Source organism: Petaurus breviceps, unplaced genomic scaffold, assembly GCF_028583685.1.
Source record: "Petaurus breviceps papuanus isolate PSGF00001 unplaced genomic scaffold, PetGlider_PUasm1.0 220, whole genome shotgun sequence".
Lineage (NCBI taxonomy): Eukaryota > Metazoa > Chordata > Mammalia > Diprotodontia > Petauridae > Petaurus > Petaurus breviceps.
This window is the reverse complement of record NW_027185876.1, coordinates 14021869-14036781: the sequence shown is the minus strand read 5'-3', so window position 1 is coordinate 14036781 and position 14913 is coordinate 14021869. Positions and strand designations below refer to the sequence as shown.

Here is a 14913-nt window from a genome sequence, read left to right as displayed (position 1 = left end):
CCTTCTCTAGGGCAGGGTGGGGAGGGAGGGAGAAAAAAATGCACAATGGAGAACAAAAGAAAACTTAGAAGGTAGCACAGAAAATCAGGGTAGCTTTGAAAATGATGCATAGTATTTATTACGTAGTTTTTTTTTAAAGTAAACAGTGTGAAATGGAAATTTATGGTTTTTAAAAAAAAGTATATTGGGTCCTCTTTTTATGTTATACTGTGTACATAGAAATGTTCCCTTTTTTGGTCTTTTTGCATTTATGCTCAAAATAAATGAATTTTTTTTTTAAAGATGCAAAGAATCTAGGAAATAGCAGGAAAGAGAGTTGAAAGAAGCAATGTGTCTGAATGACCTACAATTTCTTAAAAAAATCAAGAATGGTTGCAACTTGTCTAATTTTTTAAGTTGGGCAGGTTAATTATCAAGAGTAGTCTTCTAGTAATGCCAGCTGCTTTCCTTTTTCTTTTTGGTTAAATATTAGAAAATCAGTGTTATAAAGGAAAGGTATAAATCGCTTAAAGTTAAAATGTTAAAAAAAAAATCATAGTTAAGTAAATCATCAAAATTTTATAGTATACCTTATAAGACTTTTGGGTCTCTTCAGAATCTGAAGGAGGCTAAAGGAAAAAAAAAAGTGCAAAGAAATGAGAAATACTAGAGGAAGCAACCAATAGCACTCTATTGAAAGAAGAAAAAGTACTATTTAGTGACTTTGGAGTTATAAACCTTGCCCTGCCACCAATCTATCACGTAACCTTGTGGGGGGGGGGGCAGTGTGTAACCAAGAATTGGCTATGATCTTGGCAAATTTATATTTGTACACATCATACTTCTCTATATGATAAATGTGAATCATTAGTCTAATCCCTAGTTTCTTGACTGAAAAATAAATAACCACAATAGTATGTTTCACTAACATATAAAGAGATGGAGGCTTGACATAGAACTATAAATCTCTTTGAGATCCAACAGGCAATTAAGCCCAAGACCCTTGGGAATGTCAATGACTCCCAGAAAACCAGCCCTACTTCCAGTCTGGCTCCTGCAGCCATAATTTAGGACTATAACCTACCAACCTCTGCAGCCTAGGGCTTAGTATTTCTGTCAGTTGAGCATATGCCAGGTGGATCAAGCCTTCTCTTAGGCTCAGGTGAAGATAGCCCAGGACCCTTCACCCACACACCCTAAAAAGGGCAGTACTCCCAGAGTCCACCATCATTATTTCCACAGTTACAATCACAGAGAACAATTCTTATTTAGCAGAAATGAGACATTCCCACCACTACCACCAACCAATGATGCCAGTAACTAGAAGGTTAAGTCCAACAGCTCTTCTTCTTTTCCTCCACCTCCACCTCCCCAACCCAGCCCAGCCCCTATACTATCCAGTAAAGCAATAGCCATAGAAATGAAAGTTGGCATCTTCCTCAGCAGAAACTGCAACCCCTGCCTCCTAAGTAGCCACAACTACTGGACACCCTCCCCCCAAAAAAAGTTTTAACACCAAAGTAATTGTGGTTGAACTGTCAACTCAATATCATAAATGGATACATTTTTATCAGTGGAAATGACACTAAAGAACATTCATTACATCTGCTTTGTCACTGTATTTCAAGGATTTTGGGTCCTTCCATCTGACTTGTAGCTAAGTCCCTTTATGTAGTGTCTCTCTCATTAGAATGTGAGGTCCTTGAGGACAGGCACTGTTTTGCTTTTTTCCCTTTGTACCCCAAGTGCTGAACATAGTACTTTGCCTAATAAATACATAAGCACTCAATGAATGCTTATTTATTCACTCATGCTAGGACACTAGAAAAATCCACTATGCTACTAAACGTTTTTCCTCTACACCAAAAAGTTACCCAGGCTGTTGTGGGAAGAGAGGAAAGAAGGGAAGAAGGGAGGAATGGAGGTAAGGAGGGAGGGAGTGATGGAAGAAAAAGAAGAAAGGAGGGGAAGGATAACTGATAAATTAAAACCATACACATACTCAATAAACTGCAATTAAGATGACTTTAAATAATTTTATGTTATTAAATCTATTACTAGAGTTAATCACAATTAACTAAACTACCTAATTTTAATTTTACCTCTATTCTTAAACACTGGCAAAGCTCAATAAAAGGTACTGGTAATCAGCGAAATGATCAAAAAAGATAACAGGAAGAGAAAAAGAACTAAACATTTAGATAGTGGATAGTCATAGACACAAAGTGTGATGATAGCTGAGCCTTAGGAGATCATCCAAGGCTTAATTGTTTTTGTGTCATTGACCATTTTCAAAACAATGTTTTTAAATTAATAAAATAAAATACACAGGATTACAAAGGAAAACAATTATACTGAAAGAGTTATCAAAAAAAAATTTTTTAAACAATTTCACTGACCCCAAGGTAAAAACTCCTGATCTAATCCAATTCCCTCATTTTGCAGATGGAAAAACTTGCTCAAAGAAGTTAAATGACTCACCTGTGACATTTGTGGTAGTGTGGCGACCAATCTAGTATCCTTTCCATTCCTGGACAACACCTTCCTTTAGTATTGAAATAATTATAAGGCTGACTATATGTACTACATGTGCAGTGCTCTGATACTAAAGAAGTTAAGATAAACCGTTTTCCTTTTGTCATAAAAAAATTTAAAAAGTACCTGCAGCACACGTGTTTTCTGTTGCTGACTATTTGACATTCTTCTTGACTTGGTCCTCTCTACTTCATGTCTATGAACCCATCCTCGAAGTTCATGATTCAACCTATTAAGCAAAATGTTCAATTAAATATGCTTCTTAAAAATAAATGTTTCACTATGGCTACAAATGAATGTTTCACAATACTCTCAACATTCTGAATAAACGAAGACATTTAATGTATGTTGCTTTTAGCATACCATTCATATTCATAAGGCAGCTTACTCAATCACAAGTTCAAAACTGAAAGGATATTCACAGCTACACACCTACCAAATATAAATAATGGAAAGAAAAACTTTTCCAGAAAAAAATGATTCCTAAGTTTTCTTCTGGTCTTTATGCAAAAAAACATCTCAGAGGTTTGAGGGAACTTAACAAACTTCAAGATTCCTAATTACAAGTTGATGTGTAAAATCTTGGACCATCAATCTTGAAGATGGTGTAGATGGAGCATTCTGGCCAAAATCTCTCAACATTTCCCTCCAAACAACTTTAAAATAACTCATTAAATTAAATTCTGGAACAGTACAACCAACCAAAGGTCAGGGTGAGGCACTTTTCTGGGCCAAGACAATGTGGGAGGTCAGAAAGAGAGGTCTTGTGACACTGGGGTGGGGGCTGGCCAAGAAGACACAGTCTGGCAAGACCAGCTGTAAGCCTTGGACACAGCAATGACAGCAGCAGGAGGACCAGCACTGAGAGCTCTCACCATGCAGAGACAATAAGGGGTTTGGAGAACTAGTCAGAAAGAGATGACGGGGGATCCCTAGACTGGCACTGGGCACAGCACTAGATGTCATTTGGCAACTCCAAATGATGAGATTTCATGTAAGCAACATTTTTTTCACTTCAAAATGCTAGAACAAATTTAAACATGCAACTCCAACATAATGGAAGGTCCTCAACAACAGAGACTGTTTCTTTTTTGTCTTTTTATTCCCAGTACCTAACAGAACCTGATACATAGAAGTCTCTTGAGAAATGCTTATTGAATTCACCAGAATGAACCACAACCCTAAGAAAAGGGTAGTTATGACTACTCTCAAGAGATTAGTGAAGAAACTGAGTGAATACAAAATATGTGTGGTTAGACAGAAAAATAGAGAAGCATTCTAAATTCTTTCCCTGCCCAGTTGTTCTCAAAGACTATTGCTGGGAGTGTTGCTAGGCCCTGTGCCACCACAAATCATACAGAACCCACATCTGTAATGAGGAGGGCAGGCACAGGTCTTCTCATTGTCCCACAGTACTGCCAGGGCTGCTAGTTCATCATGCCTCACCTCTTCAGAGCAAAAGAAGACTGCTGCAAGCCAAAGTTTTGAGAGACATTGGACTAGATGTTATCAGTGATCTAATCATCTCTTTGAAACTGAAGCCAGGAAAAGGGAGAACTGCTGATTACAGAAAACTTTTCAGATATTCGCATACCAAACAAACAGCACTCACCTGAGAGACTCTGAACGGTTAATTATTGGTTGACAAGGAGGTGGAGGAATATACAACAGCGGCTCTTCAGTTACCACCATCAGAGCTTTGTCATTAGAGACAGAATGGTCGATTCTGAAATAAACAAATACAATCACTTGTTTCCTTATGATTCTAGAGACTTACAATGAAGAAGCTGTGGAAAATCACTATCATCACTTCATTTAGAAAAGAACAGTGTCTATAGTTCATACTATAAAACAGAGGACTTAATAAAGAGTAAGAGTGGCTCCATGAGGAGCAAATGACAATTTGGTCCAGATCTGATGGTCTTTTGTGGTACTGTTACAACCACCAGAAATGGACTATGAGACCAATCTCAAAAAATATTTCTCTTAAAATATAGCATATATGTAAGAGTAATATGCCCTTTTAAAAGTAATAAATGTAGCCATTTAAAAAAAATATACCCTACTTCCAAATGCCTGACCTGCTTACTTGAGATCTGCTGGTAGGAATCCGGGTATGATTAGAAGAGTAATGTGCAAGCAGTGATAAGTCAGAGGTGGTAACCATACTGCCATCCACCCTCTCCAGAGAAGGGTTTTGATACAACTTATAAGCAACATTAGCAATGCCTGGAATTTTTATATAGGTGTTTATTATTTTATGGAACCTAGATATACTATTACCCAGGTTTTTAAAAACTGATCAACAAAGGGGTGGTTATTTACATTTTGAAAGAAATATTTTCTTGATAAGATAATTTTTATAGGAAAAATTCAAGAGCAGCTTCCTTGGTACATTAGTACATAATTAACTTCACTTATAAGCAATTTGTAACATACATGTATTATATAATTAGCAACATGAATTTATGTGGTGAATTTATAAAACTGAGTCAAGAACAGATTTATTTCCTCAAAATAGTGAGTAGGAATTATTTTTCTCTCCCCTCTGGACCGTGTCACATCCTCTCCCATTGCAATAGGTGAGAAAGAGATGATGCCACACATGCAGGAGAACATGACAGGAAGAGGAAGAAGTGGACATAAAATGAAGTGGCCAAAAGTCAATCTAGCATTTGGCAAAAAGAGAAGACTCACATAAATATGCATCAGACAGAACAGCTGATTGGGAACAGTGAAAAAATGAAAGTGCCCAACATCACATTTCTATTTACTTAAAAAACACACATATTCACATATATAAAAGTATCTTAACTATATTCTTGCAAAATACTACAAAAATCCCTTTGAAAACATATTTCTGACTTACTACCTTCTTTCTATGTGAAAGACAAATTCTAGTAATGATTTCTGCACATCTGTGTAAATGAGCTTTGTTCTGTCAGCCAAAATGTTCTTCTGGAAAGGAAAATATGATAGGAGAAATACTAGGAAAGGGATTGGGTGGAGTTGGAGGAGAAAGCAAAGTGAGCTCCATAAGCCAATGCACAATCTGGAAACAATTAAATACACACTAACTCTGAAAGGGTCTGTGGTCTAGGAGGTCTGTGAATCATTTTATATCAAGTGAAAACACCCTCTACAAATGACCCATTAAGGTCTCATTAGACAATACTAAGAAGTTAGAAAATTCCTGGAACGAAGTCTTAAATACAGTTTCTTATCGTATGTGTACAAGAAAGAATACACTGTCACATACTTCCAAGATTTTAAAAGATAATGCACTTACAATATGACGGGCAAGTTAAGGTATGCAGTTACAAACCCACAAACTATGGACATATAATTTGGTTCTCTCTCACTTTTTAGTCTCATATACAAACCTATTATTTTTAAATGAGCATTATATAAAATAGACTTCATTAAAAAGAAACACAGCTTTGATGGATAAATGGCAAATAAGTAAAAATTCAGTTTTAATGTTAATTCATATTTGGCCCCTTCAAAATGATTTTCAAGCAACACTGGGTATTTTATCTTCAATACCAAGCACAATGAAAAGAAATTAACACCAGGCTAGTACACTGATGTATTTCTTTCTTAGAGATCTCAAATAGTTCAAGTATGTATTCTCACATATCACGATACAAATAAGTAGTCAAAAAATTACAATCTTTTATTAGCATCAGGTGTCCAAGATAAAATATTAGCCATGATGACTTGTGAAGCAAAAAGAACACAGCTTAAATTTCATGTACTGGTAGAAGCCAAAACAAGATTCAGTCTGCAATTCACTAGGCAAAATTCTGAACACTGCATTCTAGAATATATAAAGTCTCGGGGCAGCCAGGTGGCACAGTAAGAGCACCGGCACTGGTGTCAGGAGACCCGGGATCGGTTCTGGCCTCAGATACTTGGCACCCACACAAAATAACTGGCCGTATAACCTTGAGCAAGTTACTTAACCCCAACTGCTTAAAAAAAATATATAAAGTCTCTTTTGGTGAAATTATCCAATAAAGACAAGAAGGGAAAAACTGCTACTGGCTTCCTGTTATAAAAAATAAGTACAACTCTTGTACAATTAGCAATTTTAGTGTTACCTGAAATGTAGCCCAACTTCCATAATTCAGCAATAGAATTTTACAGATCAGCTATGAATGCTCAGATCCTCCTGAACCTAAAAAGCTACATTTTAAAACTACTTAATCTTTGACAGATCTCCTATGGAAATGGGCAGAACTTCAAAATCAAGGTTCATGGAACCTGCATCTGAACAGTTTTTTTAGTAAAATCTAAAAGTCCAGTAAGATTCAGGAATATCGCTAAGTGTTCAATCACATTAATTGCTACTGGCAAGCAGAAAAGCAGGAAGTATTACATCAATTTTTCCCAACATTAGCTTTGTTTCAAAAAATCAATCAATAAGCATTTAGTAAGTACTATGTACTATGTACCTAGCACCGTGCCAGGAGCTGGAATCTATTGTGTGCCAGGCACTATGCTAAGTACCTTTCCAAATATTTAATTTTGTCTTCACAAGGAAGGTTAAGTGATTTGCTCAGAGTCACACAGCTAGTCTGAGACTGGATTTGAAGCCAGGTCTTCCTGACTCCAGATCTACAGCTTTATCTACTGTGCTGTCAGCTTTTTCTACTGCTGGGGATACAAAGAGTGAAAGTAAAACAGTCCCTGTACTTAAATAGTTTATAGTATGGCTGGGACAGACATACACATATGTCACATACACATACACAAAAGAGACACAAATAAACACAAGATAATTAGATAATGAACAGGAGGGAGGCAAATGCAGCTGGGGCGTCAGGAAAGGCTTCATAAAGAAGGTGGTACCTCAACTGAGTCTTGAAGGAAACTAGGGATTCTAGGGGGAAGAGGGTAGGGAGTATATTATCGACACAGGGACAGTTAGCACAAAGGTATGAAGACAGTCAATGGAGCACAATGTAAGAAGGTTAGTGTGGCCATCTAATGCTTGTGATCACCCTTTCTTCCTCAGGGTTTTCATGATACTCCTTTCCGCAGGGGAATTACATCCTCTCAAGCTTCCATGTACATACTTCTAAGAGAGAAAGCATGGTAGTGGTCAGGGAGCCAGCCACAGATCCATGAACACTTCTGATACACCTTCCCTAGGTAAATCGGAACAAGTCACAGAACCTCTCAGTGCTCTAGACGACTCCCTCAAACTACAAACTCCAGTGAAGCTGCCAATCTGCTTTGGGAGAAGTGATCACCAGAGACTTCATTATATCAGCAAAATCAAAAGTCCAGTCCCTGTCCCTATGTTTGTATATGTATGCACTGTGGTCCTGTGAGAGCACATAAAGCCACTCTAGTAAAGGGACTATTTCCTTTTTCTTCCCTGTATATCCAACACGTAGAAGAGTGCCTGGTATAAAGAAGATATACATTTAATAAATGTTGATTGCCTGACAAGAAGGCCAGTAAATAAGCTGGATTAGGTGATAAATTTGGATGAAGTGAAAGGGGTATTGCTTAGAATTCCAAAGCTGTGATAATACTTCTCCTGGCTGGCATAGGTTATAGCAAGAAAGGATCGGAACTATCCTCACCAGCCCTGGAGTCAATATAGCATGGAATGGTCAATATCAATAAAGCTCTTAACTTTTCCTACTAGATCCTGCCTAACAGAAATATATATTCCTAACATATACTTCCCTGTAGGTTAGACTAGCTCTATTTATTCTTTTCTAATAAGAACTACAAAGAAATTAGGAAATCTTGAAAGCATATTATTAAATATGGAATGCTCAAAAGAAATTCTATAGTACATGTATTAAAAAAATAAGTCATCATTTCATTCCTAAAAAGACAGAAAATCTCCACATATCCATACTGTACATAGTACATTAAAGAACAATAATTTATTTTACCTAATTCCAGTCTGCAAAGAAAGAGAACTCAAATTCAGTGAGAATGGGTGAGATGGGGCAGTAACAGGCCTCAAACATGCATTCCTGGCCCCTTCAAAGCACTAAAGTTACCCAAACATCAATATATTTTTCCTTGCATATTTTGTGCCTAAATACCCACTAATCCTTTACTCTAGTTCCGTCAGTTACATGGAGGTAGGAAGGTTAGATCGTATCGTAATGCCTGCCACTTAGAGAATGCATTTAGGTTTGCAAATCATTTTACAAATATTAATTTCATTTAATCTTCACCACAACTCCGTGAAGTTCATATGAAGATATAACATAAATGGTAAACAAATTCAAAGAGCTTAGGTGGCAACTCAAAAGTAAAACCCAACAAGATTTTCTGACAGTTCCCCAAACATGACATTCCATCTCCATCTCCCATCTCTGTGCCTTAGCTGAGGCTGCTCTTAGAAACCATTCTTTCAGTCAAAGTTTCATTCAGGTGCCACTCCCACCTCCTGTCTGAGACATTTCTTGATTCCCATTCCCTCCCCTCAGTTGCCTTTCCCCAAAACTGCCTTTTATTTCTCTTACATTTTGTATGTGCACACGCACGCATGCACTCACACATGCATGCACACCCCCCCCAAAAAACACATAGCCCTTTCCCATTAGAATGTGCTTGGCACCCAGTAGGCACTAAATTAATGCTTGCTGATTTAGAAAAAGGCAAGTTAGAGATCATCTGTTCTAATCTCCCCATTTTTACAGATAAGGAAATTCAGGAAGAGAGGAGAAATGACTTGCCTCTGATCACACCACGAATTTACTGGTAGAGCTGAGAACAGAAACCAACTTTTATGATTTATAAACTAGTATTATATTAACTCCACTTTTTAGTTTTATTAGGTCAAATAAGAAGTCAAAATATAACAGGAACATGCAGAATCACCTGTAATCATTTTTCTGGATGGCCCCATCAACTTTTCTTGGAACTGAATCTTGTCTCTCAGTAGCTGAGAATCCTAAAAGATGTCTCCTCTGATGTGTGGGGTTCATACTAGAAGTCACTGTGCTGGAATCCCGCTCAAACATGCTGAAACGGAAAAGCATGGAGTAATCAGTATAATGAAAATAAGTTACATATACGCATGTTTTCGACTGCCAAGAAGCAAATTAAAATTCCTCTGTAAGTCAAACTGTACTACAAAAAAAGCAATCAAAGTAAATTGCTACAATGTAATAAAGTGCTTTTCAGGGCAAAACTGTCATTCATTATAAACAATTCTTATAAAAGACATAAAAAACAGTCTTCTTATAAATGGCTAAAGAACAAAGACCAATGTGAGACAGCTTAAGAATATTTTATGTGTCTACATATATATATGTATGTATATACATATATGTTTACATTTTACATATCTACACATGTATCTATTTTTTTAAAAACCATCAACCTTGGGTGACAAGTTAAGAAGCTCCTTCAGGATTACTGGAAACTTCAGTTTTCAATCAGGAAATAAAATGTCTATGGAAAAAATCAACTTCTGAAGAGTCTATATCCTCATAATTCCAAAGCACAAACAGGTTCCTAATACCAAATCATTTCTTAATAAAACTTTGTTGCCATTCTTACTTATATTTAAGATCCCCTTTCCACCTTGCCATCCCTTTCACCAAGAGATGGCCACCAGGTGAACTTAATGATTTCTGAGATAAAAAATGTTTAACAAATCCTTTTACCATTATTTGGCATTTATTGTAACTCATAACGAGTCAATAACCTTTTAGTATACTTTAACTTATAAGACATTCATTGCATTAACACTATTTGTCATAATCTTAAATCAACACAACAGTCAGCACTTTCTTAAGAAGAGCCTATGTGCTGGCACAGAAATGCTAGGGAGACAAAGAAAGGCAAAAGACAATCCTTGCCCTCAAGGAGTTAACAATCTAGTGGAGGAAGAAAACACAGAAAAGGATGCTGATAAATGGGTGGAGGGGAGGTACTTGACTAGGGGGTACTATCTATGGGAGATGAAGAAGTGGCTAGCCTGGGTGCCCTCCTTAAATGGAGGTTCTGGGAGGAGCTCTCCACTATTCATTCCCCAATCAGAAGAATGGAGGAAGGAGCCCCAAGGGCAGAAGGTATTGAGGCAGTATCAGATCCTGGGCTGTGTTGATCTTGCAAGGGAATAATGAGAGGTAGGGTCATCTCTGCTGAGGGCAGTGTGGAAACGGAATGGGTAGAAGAGTTTAGAATCTTCAGATTTCAGTCTGAGAAGGGTAAAAAGAAGATAAAGGAATAGCACCGAAAAGAGGGGTGAGTAATATCTTCTAGTTTGAAGAGGTTTGATACAAGGATGAAAATTGCTGTCTTAGTGATGATTTATCCTTCAGAGGCAGGGGTCAAGAGCAGAAGTCCTTTAAAGAACAGGAGTCTCTAAAGTCATCTTCTCCCTCCTTTTCCACTTCTCCTTCAATTCTCTATTTCTATTCTCTTTGACTTAGTCCCACATTTATGCCTTGTTCATATATTTGAACATAAAAAATAATTCCAAAGAGAGTGAGAATGCTACAGTATTTGATGCTAACATGGATTTTTTTTTCTACTCAAAGCATACCACCAACATAATAATATTGAGAATAACATATGAAATGTGACTTCTTTCGAGGAGATATTAAAGCCCAATATAGTCCTGCTTAGCCTTAAATCCAAAAATTTCTCCTAAATAAAACGTCCAAGTTAAAGAGAGAGTCTAACCAAAACACCATATTCTTTAAAGTACATGGATAACATCAACCTATCTGGTTCAAGTGAAAAACATTAATTTCAAATCATTTTATGGAACATTAATCTAGTGATATAAAAATGTCATTTGGACCTGAATAAAGTACATTTAAGTAAGATACACTGAAGGCTTTGAGCTTGAATCCAGAGATTACAAGCAACCAATGGATGAAGTCAGTACTTACAAATAACTTGATTTCCTCTAAGAAAGATACAGTAAGCATAATGCATTGAGACTTATTAGCATCCTGAAATCAATGCTGAATGGGAAGAACATGTTTAAAGCAATTAACATCTGTTAATACTACTCTCATTATAAACAGATCTGGAAAGCATCCCCACTAAAACTCATGCAATATTAGCATAATAGACCTCATCCCCCCCTAGGGAATTATAGAAACCCAGATAATCAAAAAGGTGGTAAAATACTATTATACTTTCTTAGAAGACATATTAAAAGATAGAAAACTTACAGAAATACTTTTGGAACAAGTGGACATTACTTAAACCAGCCACTGTGAAAGTTGATAAACACACCACTGGATTCACTGAATGTAACAAGAAGTGGTTAGCCTCCAGATAGAGTTGATGAAATGGCTCTGATCTATAACAGGGATGACACTGGCATGAATCTAGTCAACGGTATGTAGGCAAAGAAATATTAAACAAATGGCTGAATCATGCAGGTTTGTTTGTGAAAATGGAGGCTTTGTGATAGCAATTCAGTAAGGTAAGTCACTACCACGAGAAATTTCAGAAAGATTATTCTTCAGGAGCCCTGACTTAGTGATAAATGTGTACACTGCAGTTATAAAAATCAAGCACCAACCAATAACTAGAGCAGAACATGACCTCTTGGCTAGTTATTCATCAGCAGCTCACTATCTTATGACACAGTATGATCTTGATAATTAAACCAGAAAGAATCAAAGCAGAGACTCTAACCAATATCCCTAATGAATATCGATACAAAATTTCTAAGTAAAATATTATCATTATGTTGCTATAGCATATGCTAACAATCACTTACCATGACCCAGGTTAGATTTATACCAGGAATGCAAGGTTGGTTCAATATTAAAATAATTATAAACATAGTTAACTATATTAATAACAAGAACAACAAAAACCATATGATTACGTTAATGGATACAGAAAAGGCTTTTGACAACACCCATTCCCACTAAAAACACTAGAAAGAAAAGAAACAGATTTTTCCTTAATATGATAATTAGTATCTATTTCTTTAAAAAGCCAACGGTATCTGTACTGGAATAAAATAGAAGTCTTTTCAATACAAACAGAATTATCCATTATAATCATTACAATTCAGCAGTACAAGAAATGCTATATATACATAGCAACGATAAGAAAAAGAAATTGAGAGAATAAGTGCAGGCAAAGATGAAAGAAAATGATCACTTTCTAAAGATGATGTGAAGGTTTACTTGAAAAACCCTTGAAATTAAAATATAAAACTAATTTAACATTTAATAACTTCATCAAAGTTGCAGGATACAAAATAAATACACAAATCATCAGTATTTCTGTATATTACCAACAAAATACAGCAGGAAAAAGAAAAAAATTCATTTAAAATAATAATAGAAAATGTAAAGTATCTGGGAATCTGCCTACCAAGATACACACAGGAACTATATGAACACAATTACAAAGCATCTTTACTGACATAAAGACAGGTTTAAATGAGAAAATATTAATTGCTCATTTTGCTCATTAATTGCTCAAAATGGATGAGTTGAGTTACTACAGTAAAAACAACAGTAATAACTAAATTAATTTACTCATCCAGTGTCATAAAAATAAAACTAATAAAGAATTACTTTATACAGCTAGAAAAAATAATAACAAAATTGATCTGGAGGAATAAAAGGTGATAAAAAAAACAAGAGAATTCGTGAAAAGAAGTGTGTGGGAAAGGGTCCTAGCAGTACCAGATCTCAAATTATTCTACAAAGCAGGAATTATCAAAAGAAGTACACTATATTTTGTGGACTGACAGACTACAAATCTTAATACTTAAACTACAGACCTGAAAATATCCTGAAGACTCAATCAATAAATTGTACTAGAATCAGATCATTATCAGTCTCAATTGTTGTCCACACCAATCCAAATATAATGTTGATCAAAAAAAATTTTTTAATAATCTTTTATACTTTATATTTTTAACAGCTGTCTCAAAGCTACAAAAAATGAAACAAACTTAGCAGAGGAGGTCAAAATTACATGGGGGAAGGCAAAGGGAACAAGCATTTACTAAGCACTTATATGCCAGGCACTGTAAAAAGCATTTATAAATATTATCTCATTTGATCCTCACAATAATAAAGTGAGGTAAGGGATATTATTATCCTTATTTTGCAGTTGAAAAAACTGAGGCAGACAGAGGTCAAGTTAACTTTCCAAAGATCAAACATATAGCTAATAAGTGTTTAAAGCTAAATTTGAACTCAGTTATTCCTGACTTCAGTTCACCGCTCTATCCACTGTGCCACCTAGCTCTAGTGGGAACAGTGTGAAGTACCTATCTGTTGTCCTATTTGCTACTGAAGTTGTACTGTGGATGCTTTTAGCGAGCCTACAGAGGATAAGCTTATATCCTAATACTTTCATTCCTGTCACAGTATTGTTTCTATCTGAACTTCATTAAAAAAGAGTAGAAAAGATACTACTAATTCCAAATAACTATTGAAAATAGAGCATTATTATTCCAGATAACACTGCTGACCACAATCCCCTGCATATAACAGGGATCAATAAACATTTTTTAACATTTTAATAGCTGTTACCATACCAAATACTCAATCTCCAAGATATAAAATGAAAAGTTTATAAAATAGACTTAGTAAAAGAAATCAAAATCTTGAAAGAGGATGAAGTGCATATCATATACATATGCACACATACGCTATATATGTATACAAATATATACAGGTATATGTATAAACACTATGTCTATCTACACACACACACACACACACACACACACACACGTGTGCATATAGTGAAAATGATTATAGATGGAGGCCTTAATTCATGTTTTGGGCCAAGAGGCAACAAAACACTAACAAATGCAGGTAACTTTAATTTTGAAAAATTCCTTAGAAAAAGGTGCCATAATAGTTGCTGCTTTTCTTTTCCTTTTCACTTATAAAATTTTAAAAGCCAACAACAGTTGGTACACACATGCACATACACAGAGGATATCCACTCATCAATGAACTCTACTCCTCAACTACATATCTTAAAAAACTGGTATTCTTCACTTGTGTTTTCCCTTCATAAATAAACTCTTTAGAGTGACTATGTCTCTGATGCAGGAGGCTCTACAATGTTTTGGCTTGATATAATAAGCACAATATCATCTACAGACCTTGTTATTGCTAGGGAATCCTTCCACTTGTACTCTGACCTCGATCTTTTCCATAATGGTGGCAAACACCTCTAGCAAATATATGTCTCCCTGTTTTATGCCTTGTTAGAAAGACTTTAAGGTAGCATTTTGTTTTGGCTAAGTCAAAACTTTTTTATACTCAAAAATTAAGTACAGTGGGATCTTGTATCCTCTGTATGGTTCATTAGGCAGTATGATAAAAATGTGGTCCATTGCAGAATGCTGTTTGGGAAAACCTACCTATTCTCTTCTTATATGTCCTTATCAAAAATGCCCTCAAT

The 14913-nt window shown here is 35.8% G+C and overlaps 1 protein-coding gene across 2 annotated transcripts in view; it reads right to left on the bottom strand.

The window, feature by feature from the left end:
• Positions 1-14913, bottom strand: part of ATF6 (activating transcription factor 6) — a 209592-nt gene that overhangs the window by 125477 nt on the left and 69202 nt on the right. Inside the window, exons 10-13 of one of the 2 annotated variants that reach the window (XM_069094642.1) lie at positions 9373-9516; positions 4127-4240; positions 2641-2743; positions 570-608 (exon numbers count right to left, since the gene is read on the bottom strand). In XM_069094642.1, coding sequence (XP_068950743.1) covers positions 570-608; positions 2641-2743; positions 4127-4240; positions 9373-9516 — 400 coding nt within the window. The remainder of the gene's footprint in view (positions 1-569; positions 609-2640; positions 2744-4126; positions 4241-9372; positions 9517-14913) is intronic. The other variant, XM_069094643.1, reaches the window with a different exon arrangement.